At 70.5% G+C, this 9099-nt stretch overlaps 1 protein-coding gene across 1 annotated transcript; it reads right to left on the bottom strand.

The window, feature by feature from the left end:
- Positions 1–1206: 1206 nt before the first annotated feature.
- GLI1 (GLI family zinc finger 1) lies at positions 1207–8287 on the bottom strand. The gene is made up of 11 exons (XM_086768889.1): positions 8159–8287; positions 7904–7999; positions 6551–6746; positions 6196–6358; positions 5979–6080; positions 5749–5889; positions 4960–5109; positions 4570–4734; positions 4197–4442; positions 3794–4073; positions 1207–3504 (listed from the first exon to the last, which is right to left on the bottom strand). Exons 1-11 carry the CDS (start codon positions 8253–8255, stop codon positions 1355–1357), a joined length of 3786 nt encoding a protein of 1261 aa, XP_086625015.1. The 5' UTR covers positions 8256–8287; the 3' UTR covers positions 1207–1354.
- Between the last annotated feature and the right edge of the window lie 812 nt (positions 8288–9099).

Genomic DNA, 9099 nt, shown 5'->3' on the forward strand with positions numbered 1-9099 from the left:
CGGATTCATGGAGTGGGATAAAACCAGTCCGACGCCATTTGGAAGGAAAAGGCGGGACCCGAGGAAGCCCCCCCGCGGTGGGGAAAGGCCGCGGAGACCTCGCGGCAGCCGGAAAATCCCGGAAAACCCCCGAGACTCCGGCTGGGCGCTTTTGGATGCCGGGAGAACCCCAGTCAGGCTGCGAGCGGGCGCAAAGACGCGCTTGGACGCGACTCGGAGATTCCGGAAAAGCCGGGAATCTGCAGGAGCCTTGGAATAACCGGGAATGCCCCAGCACGCCCGGAGCGGCTCAAGCGGCGCAGAGGGAACCGCTCGGAGACGGGAGAACGGCCCCGGCAGCGGGGGAGCCCCGGAGCGTCCCTGGGAATACTGGGATGGCCTCAACCGCCCAGTTTACGCGTCCGGAGCGCCCAGCGCTGCCCCCAGCGCGCGAAGCGGGCTCCGAGGGGCCGCGGGAAGCCCGGCCGGCGCGCGGATGCCCTGGGAAAGACGACGGGAGAACACGGAGCAGCCCGGAGCAGCCAGAAAGGCCCCCAAAACCCCCCGAATCGCACTGGGACGGTCCCGGAGACCCCGCCGAGCGTCCCAGTGCTCCCAGCAGCCCCGCAGGTGCCGAGCCCTACCTTGGGAGGCCGCTCCCCGCGTCTCGCCGCGCGTTTTCGGCGCTGCCCTTTCCTCCCCACCCGCCCCCCCCCCCCCCCCAGCCCCCACGGTGGGAATCGGCAGGGACCCCCAGCCCAAAGGAGGGGGAGCGGGAGGGGGCCGGGGGTCCGGCTCGGAGCGCATCCGCGGGGATAACGAAGCACGCGGCTCACGCTCCCCTGAGAAAGGGTTTAATTGGGGGGGGTGGGTGCCAAGCCAGGAGCCACCGCGGTCCTAAAACTGGGATTTAAGTGCGGGGGGGGGGGGGGGGGGCAGTGGGAACACTGGGACGGGGCCTGCCCACGGGGCTGGGGGGCGGGGGGGGGGACGGGACTCTTTGGTTTTGGCGTTCAGACCGCGCGCAGGGCCGCCTTGTCCGGAGGGACGGGGTTCCAGGCACCGGGATGGCACCAGTAAAACCAGTCCCCCCCCCCAATACGGGGTGACCTGAAGCACCCGATCGGGGATTGCTGACTCAGCAACGTCCCTCCCGGAAAGAGCCGGACCCTCACAAACCGGAGAGGAGATTCCGGAGAAGCGGAGACTCCAGAGAAGGGAAGATTCCGGACAAGCGGAGACTCCGGAGGCGTTTCTCCCCGCTTCCCCACCTCCGCGCCAGGCGCAAATCTTCGCGTGCGGGACCTCCCCCTCCGCCCAAACGCGGTTTGGGGGGGGTCGCCGCGGGTTGCAGACGTTCCCAGTTAACTCCCAGTTAGGACAGGGAGTTGAGGAAATGGCTCTCCCCTGCCAGAGTGCTCAACATGGAGCTCATGTCCCCCACGGCCATGTTGGCACCGCCGCACGCCGCAAGCAGGAGCCCGCCGGCCGGGCTCGGGGGTCCGGGCAGCAGTGCAGGGGTCTCCGCGTCCTCCACGATGGCGGCAAAGTCAAGGTGCGTGTTCTCCAGGTCCAGCGAGTCCAGGCTGTTAGCCACCGGCTCCCCGGGATCCAGGTAGCAGCAGGAGCCGCCTTTCGGTCCGTCCAAGCCCCCACCGTAACGCCCGGGACCCCCGCAGCTGGCCGCCGTGTGCCCCACCATCTTGTCCCCGGCTTTGCCCGCCTCCGCGCGCGCGCCGTGCCCCGCGTAATACAGCGGGGCGTCAGCGGGCCCCTCGGGCGCGGGGCAGGCGGGGGGCAAGCCGAGCAGGCGCCGGGCGCCGGCTTCCGCTCCCTCGTAGGAAAGAGGAGGCCGATCCGGGCCGCCGGCGTAGCCCAGGCCGTGCTGGTGCCCGGGTGGTTTAGGAGCGCAGGGCGCGTGCGGGAGCACCTCCGGGTTGAAGCAGGGGGGGTTCAGGAGGTGTTGGGTCTCCGCTAGACCCTGATCCGGTTTGGTTTGGTAACTGGAGTATTTGGGGTACGGCGGGGCTTGGCACTGCCCAGCCTCGGCCCCCCCGCCCTTGGGGGGCAGCGGGTCCCCCCACAGAAGAGCCTGCTGCGCCTGCACGTAGCTGCGCACCATCCCCTCTTTGGTCTGCGCCGCGGGGGTCTGCGCTCTCCTCGCGCCCCCGTAACCGACGGGTTCTTCGGGCTGGAAGCCACCGGGCCCCGCGGTCGCGGCCGGCCCGAACGGCGCGGGCGCGAGCTTGGCGGCGTGGCAGGGAGCGAGCGCCGGGGCGGGCGCGGGGTACCGCTGCTCGGATTTGATCTGCAGCCGGTTAAAGCGGTGCCCACCCGAAAATCCGCTCTCCTGGCACGCGCTCGCGAGTTTGGGGAGCTGCCCGCAAGAAGGGGGTGGGGGGTACGCGGCACCGGGATGGTGGCAGTGCGGCCCGGATACGGCGCCGGCGCTCGACGGCCCGGAACCCAGCGCCAGGTTGTTTTGGGGAGCTCCGTCCCAAGGAGCCGGCACGCTCCCGTTGCCGCCGTAGCGCTGGTTCACCTGGCACTGAGGGAAGGAGAATTCGGGCGGCAGCAATCCCCCCTCCGCGTCCCCGTGCCCTCCGGGATCCAGCTGCACGCCCGCCGCAGGCCGCTGAGCGCCGCCGTAGAGGGTTTCGCACTGCAGCTCCGCGCCCGTCCCGTGGCACGGGAAGCTCTCGGCGGGGTAGCACAAGTACGGCTCCATCTCCAGCGAGCCGCACTCGGCGCCCGGGCCGGGGCCCTCCGCGCTGGCGCTCTCCAGGAAGACATTTTCGCTGACGCTGGGCGGGCGCGGGGAGAAGACGTGGCGCTGGAGGTTGGCGTCGGAACCGCCCAAGGGCTGCAGGGCCGTTCTTCCCGCCCCGGGCGCGTTCACGTTGCCCGCGCTCTTAAAACGATGAACCCTGGGCGCGGCGTGAGGGTGGGCGGGGGTCTGGACGGGGTCGCTGGCCCGCCGCGCGCCGTTCCGCGGCAGCAGGTGAGCGGGAACGCTGCCGGCGTAGCCGGGGTAGTCGTTGGAGCTGTGCCTTCGCAGCAAGCCGTTGGCAAGGAAGCGCGGTTCGGAAGGCCCGAGGTAGTCCCCGGGCAAGTTCCCGTGGCCACCCACGCCCACCCGCTCCACGCTGGGCAGCGGGGTGGGGGGTGGGCCGCCCGTGGCCGCGGCGTATTTGGCCTTGAGACGGTAGCGCTGGGCCGGGGTGAGGTTGCCCACTCCCGGCAGCCCTCCGCAGCGGCCGGCATCGCCGGAGCGGCGCGGTTCGGCCGGAGAGAGGGGGTCGTAGCCGTCCGGCAGGCCCGCGCCGCCGGGCATCGGGCCGGCCGGGAACGGCGACGCCAGGGACGAGCGCCGGCTGACGGTGTACGCCGAGCTGACGGTGCTGGTGCCGCTGCTGCGGCGCTCGTTCAGCGGCAGGCACATCTCCGCGGCCGACAGCTCGGCGACGCGCCGGTGCGAGGCGGCGGACGGAGGCACGGAGATCCCGGGAACGTCCCCGGGGAGGCCTGAGGAGAGAAAAGGAGTCAGCCCGGGACGCGGCACCCGGAGGAGGGGGAACGCGCAGCCGCCTCCCGGCTCAGGACGCGGCCTCCTCCGTGGTGCCCGCTGGGACGGCGAGCAGATTCGCGCGGCGACAACAAAGAGCGGGCAAAAGATCGGTTGGAAAAGACTGTGAAGATCGAGTCCGGAGATGTGGGGGTCCACCACCGGCGTGGAAACCCCTCCGGCTGCAAACCGGACCCCTCGCCACGCGGCGCCCACGGGACCGGCCCCGCGTCCACGCGGGAATCTCACCGGCGCCGGGGATGGCTGGCAAACTCAGGCCCTTGGTAGCCGTCGGCTTCCTCATCTGCTTCAGTTTGTCGATGCGGAGATTTTCCAGCTTGCGGAGAGCCGTGAGGCCCGAGGCGCCCATGGGCTCGCCGCACGCCGCGTCCTCCAGCGTGGACAGGTCCTCGTAGCTGCCGCCGGCGTTGCCCGCCATCTCCACCCCGCTGTCGTTGTTGGTGGTGCTGCCGAGCGGCGAGCGGTCGCTGCTGCACGACGACTGCCCGCCTGGGCTGGGCTGCGGCTTCTGTGGGGGGACACACACCCAAAATATTAACCCAGGAAAAGGGGGTCGGGTAACCGCCCCACGCCCCCTCCGCCGTGCCGGGCCAGGCGTCCCTCTGCCGTCGCACCCCCCCGAGCTCCTCACCAAGGCCAAGTCGGGCACCAGGAGCTTGCTCTCGTCCCTCCGGATCTCGCCGGGGCCGTTTTCCTTCTCCTGCTTGGCGTCCGGGATGCCGCAGGGGGTGGGCAGCGCCCGGCCCGGCGCCGCGTCCCCTCGGTGTTTCTTGGTGACGTGGGCGTCCGGGCCGTGCACCGTTTTCACGTGTTTGCGCAGAGAGCTGGGGTCCGTGTAGCGCTTGGTGCAGCCCGGGATCTTGCAGACGTACGGCTTCTGTCCGGGAAAAGAGGCAGGCGCGGTGGCGGGAGGGCGTTAGCGGCGACGCGGGGGACACGCGTGCCCTCCGAGGGCACGGGCCTCCCGGAACGGAAGGGCGCGGAGACCCCAGACGGGTCGGTACCTCGTTGGAGTGCGTGCGGTTTTGGTGCTTGGCGCGGTCGGACGCGTTGGAGAAGGCCTTGTTGCAACCCTCGTGTTCGCACACGTAGGGTTTTTCGCCCGTGTGCGAGCGCAGGTGTGTCTTGAGGTTCTCCAGGCGCGAGTAGGCTTTGTTGCAGCCCTCGAACTGCGCGGCGGCGGCGGGGGGGGCGGGCGCAGGGGTGGGGGGGTGAGACACGCCGTACGCCTTCCTCGGATCCTGCGCCCCATCAGCCCCCCGCGGCACGCGGCGCTCCTCCCCGCCCAAACGCGCCCGTTCTCCTCAGGTGTGCCCCCATCGCACGTCCCCCTGCGCGCCAGACGGGCCGGCTCGCAACCCCCGCACCCCCGCCAAGCCGGGCGCCCCGCTCACCGTGCACTTGTGGGGTTTCTCGCCCGTGTGCCGCCGCATGTGCACCACCAACATGTACTGAGCCTTGAAGGGCCTCTGCTCCCGGGAACACGACGCCCAGTGGCACACAAACTCCTTCTTCTCCCCGTGGATATGCTCGTTGTTGATGTGCTGAGGAGAGAGGGGGCGTCGCCGGTGGCTTTCGGGAGGGCACCGAGGGTCAGGGAGATAGGTCATGGGAGAAATGGGCATAGAGGGACCGGGACGGTGCGTGGAGACGCCAGAGGTCAGAGGAACCGTGGTCAGATGGTGTCTGGAGGAGGCAGGGGATACAGGAGATGGCCGGGGGCTATTTTGGGAGGACCTCTTGGTCCTCCCAAGGAGGTCAAGGTGGGTGGCGGTGCAACCCTACGTGCGTGAACACGAGCGTTGCAACAAGGCCTTCTGCAAGGTGGACCAAGGGGTCAAGGTGGTCTAAGGGGTGGTCAAGGGGATACAGGAGAGTTGAGTGTCTGGAGGACGACAAAGAGCAAAGGAGAGGGTCGGGACGAGCGGTTCAGGGGTGAGGAAGGCCAGAGCAGGTGCTTCCCCTCGGGACGCGGTGACGTCCCCCTGGGACGGTGACGAAGAACCTGCCCGCAAGAAGCGGGGGATCCACGTCCCTCCCTTCCCTGGGGCAACTTCCAGCGTCGCGCCCCTGTAGGGAAGTTCTCGGGGCGGCAGCGGCCCAGTACGGGACAGGAGCTGACCGAGGGGGACGAGGGCAGGTTCTGGATGGACCCGGGTGCACCCGGGTGGGACCAAACTCACGTGCACCAGCTGCTCCTGCGTATCGAACTCCTTGGCACAGCCGTCCCAGTAGCAGTTGGTTTCGTACACCGTCTCAGACTCAGGCTTCCCGTCCTCCTTCTCCAGATCTTCCCGGACATCCAGCATCCCCAGCAAGGGGTCCTGGGGGAGCAGAGCCAGATGAGCACCCCCAGGCACCACCCTTCCTCTCCCTGTTGCTGGGAGCGCTGCCAGAGGGGAACTGGGGGTACCTGGGTGCCCGTGGAAGCCGGGCTGGAGATGTCCCCCTCGGACCTCTCCTCTGGGCATCTGACACTCAGAGGGCTGCTCAGGCTCCACTCCAGCTTCAGCTGCTACCGGGGCGGCGGGGGGGGAGAAGCGGGAAGCACTCAGCACCGAGACGCCCGCCGGACCGCCACCACTCCTACGGGACGCACCCCGCTCGCAGGGCGCGCGAGGCCCCCTTACCTGGCAGCGTTTGAGGGTCCCGCGAGCCGGGGCGCGGTGCAGGAGCCCCGGGCGGGCGGGCGGGTGCTCGTGGGAGCTACAGGTTGGCGGCAGAGGAGTGTGGCCGTACAGGTGGCCTTGGGCCTTCTGCTGAGCCGGAGAACCCTGGTACCCCAGCGACGGGCTGCACGAGCAAGGGGGTGAGCAGATGACACCGTGAGGGGACACAGACCGAGGCGTTCCGGGCGGCCGCCCCTTCCCTAACCCGCCGTCCCGCTCCCCTCCTGCCTTCCCCAGCTCTCACCCCCGAGCTGGGAATGGCCGTTGGGGCTCCGGGACCGAGGGGCCGCGCGCGGAGCCGACGGCGGGTGCCCACCTGATGGTGCTGATGGAGAGGTGGCCGTAGGAGCCGCTGGCGGAGGCGCAGCGGGAGTTGATGAAGGCGACGAGGGAGTTGGGTGAGGTGCGGATCACCGTCTGCAGGTCCACGCTCGAGTCCGACAGCGGCGAGACCGACAGCGCCCGCTTCTTCCCCAGCTTGCCGGCGCCGCGGGGCGTTGAGAACCGTGAGCCTGGGATGGCGGCAGAGAGCGGGGGGGGCGCTCCTCTCAGCGTGGGCCCTAGGGGGCCGAAGAAACCCCCAAGCCTGGCGCTTTGGAGCCTGGAGGAGCACCCCGAACGTGACGGTCGGCTTCGGACCGAGAACGGAGCGGAGCAGGGCAGGGCAGGGCAGGATTTCAGCTGGAGGGGACCTGCAATGACCATCTGGTCCAACTGCCTGACCAAATCTGAGGCTGAACAAAACTCGAGGCATGTAATTAAGGGCACCGTCCAAGGAAGCCTGCTCCAGTGTCCGACCACCTCTCGGTAAAGAAATGCTTCCCACCGTCCAGTCTGAACCATTGCCACGTCTCCTCTCACTGGATACTGGGGAGATCAGCGCCCTCCTCCCCATTTCCCCGTAGAGAGAAATGAGGTCGCCCCTCAGCCCCGCTTTTTGGACAAACCCGAGTCCTCAAGCTGCTCCTCGCGGGAGATTCCTCCCAGCCCTCTCCCCGGCGTTGCTGACCTCCTCTGTGTTGACCTAACCGTCCAGAGGTGCCCCGAAACGCACACAGCGCTCAAGGTGAGGCCGCGCCGACACCGAATCCGGGGGTAATCCCCTCTTTTGGCCGCTTCCGCTGCGTTTGGTGCACCCCGGACGCCGTTCGCCCTCTCGGCTGCCGGGGCTCCCGCTGCAGAGCGGCCCCCCCAGGTCCCTTTCCGCAGGGCGGCTCTCCAGCCGCTCCCAGTCCGTACCCGTTGCTGGTTTCAGACCGCGGCAGGGCTGAGAAGCGTCCCCGCTCCCTGCCGCAGCCACCAGTGTCCCCAGCGGGGACCCAAACCCCTTGCCACGCGCGTTCCCCCTGCTACAGCCGATATTATCCCGAGAAAAGTGCCCGATCCCCTTGGATCTGCAATACAAACCCTCCTGTTCCCACAGGCATCGCTGCTGCGGGAAAGATGCTCCAGCGGTGTCCCCCCCTCCTCACAGTGTCCCCCCTCCTCACAGTGTCCCCCCTCCTCACAGTGTCCCCCCCCTCCTCACAGTGTCCCCCCTCATCCGTGTCCCCATTGCTGCCCGACCCCCTCATCCCATCTGCACTCCTGACAGGACCAACGCAATCCCCCAGGAGAGGCCTAAACCCGCCCCGCCGGGACCCCTGCTCTCCCCAAACCGGAGCCTTACCGTCCCCCCCACCCGGGGGCTCGACTCCTGGCACCGGCCCGTAGCCGCGGTGGCCGCTCATCGGGTTTGGCTGCTGGCACGAGGGGAAACCGAGTCCTGGCAGAGCGGAAGGACAGGGAGACGGGTAACGATGGGTGGCACGGGGTGGGGGGGGGAATCCCCGGAGCATCCCCGAACCCAGGGACCGAATCTGAAGCCGGGTGCCTCTCGCACCCGTGCCAGGCACCGGGCAGGACCGGGGGGGCTGCGACCGACCTGGTGGCGCCGGGACACCGGGGGCTGCTCCGAGGGGTGGGCGCGGGCAGCGGCGCTCGGCGTAGCCGGTTCCGGGGGGGGTGACGGGGTTGAACATGTCACGGCGGGGCCCGGCCGGGGGTCAGCGGCGCATCCAGTCCTCGCCGAGGGGCCGGGGCCGGTGGGGGGCGGGGGGGGGGGGGGGCTGAGGAGGAGGAGAAGGGGGGGCTACCGTCCCGCGCGCCGCCGCCGCCCCCGCCCTGCGCCGCCAGGGGGCGCCATAGCGCAGCGGGACCGCCCGCGCCGCCGCGACCGGACCCCCCAGCGCCCGGGACCTGGACCCCCCCCGCCCGGGCCCGGACCCCCCAGCACCCGGGACCTGGACCCGGACCTGGACCCCCCCCGCCCGGTCCCGGACCCCCCAGCACCCGGGACCTGGACCCGGACCTGGACCCCCCCCGCCCGGGCCCGGACCGCCCAGCACCCGGGACCTGGACCCGGACCTGGACCCCCCCCGCCCGGGCCCGGACCCTCCCGCAACCGCCGGGCCCGAACCCCACCCCCGCCCGCACCCGGACCCCCGCCTCACCCCGCCCGGACCCTCCCGCCCCGCGCCTCCCCGCAGCCCACGCCCACCCCCGCCCTGCCCCGCGCCCACGCGTGCACAGCGCAGCCCCCCCCCCCCCCCGCCAGGGCGGGCAGGGCTGATGACAAATGGGGAAACCCTGTGTCCCGTCCCGTCCCCCCCCCCACTTTGGGGCACAGGACGAGGGTCCTGGGCTGGCAGCAACCCCCGACGGACATCTCCGCATCCCAAAAAGCTCCTGGGACCCCCACCCTGCTAAGGCGGCCCCCTTGCCCCCCACCCCCCACGGTGCTCCTCGCCCATCGGGGCAGCCCCCCTGCTCTAGGGGCTCCCACCTCCCCCCGTGGAGCTGGGTGCCGCTCCCCGCCTGGGGCGC

The sequence above is a fragment of the Chlamydotis macqueenii genome, chromosome 29 (genome assembly GCF_036417535.1).
Source record: "Chlamydotis macqueenii isolate bChlMac1 chromosome 29, bChlMac1.mat, whole genome shotgun sequence".
Taxonomy (NCBI): domain Eukaryota; kingdom Metazoa; phylum Chordata; class Aves; order Otidiformes; family Otididae; genus Chlamydotis; species Chlamydotis macqueenii.

Excerpts from the sequence above, each read along its gene's own strand:
- GLI1 (XM_086768889.1), bottom strand. The coding sequence starts at position 8,255 with ATGTTCAACCCCGTCACCCCCCCCGGAACCGGCTACGCCGAGCGCCGC. Across the intron at positions 6,747-7,903 it reads GCCCCCGGGTGGGGGGGACG|GCTCACGGTTCTCAACGCCC; the intron begins GTAAGGCTCCGG and ends CCGCCATCCCAG. Across the intron at positions 6,081-6,195 it reads GGACCCTCAAACGCTGCCAG|CAGCTGAAGCTGGAGTGGAG; the intron begins GTAAGGGGGCCT and ends CCGCCCCGGTAG.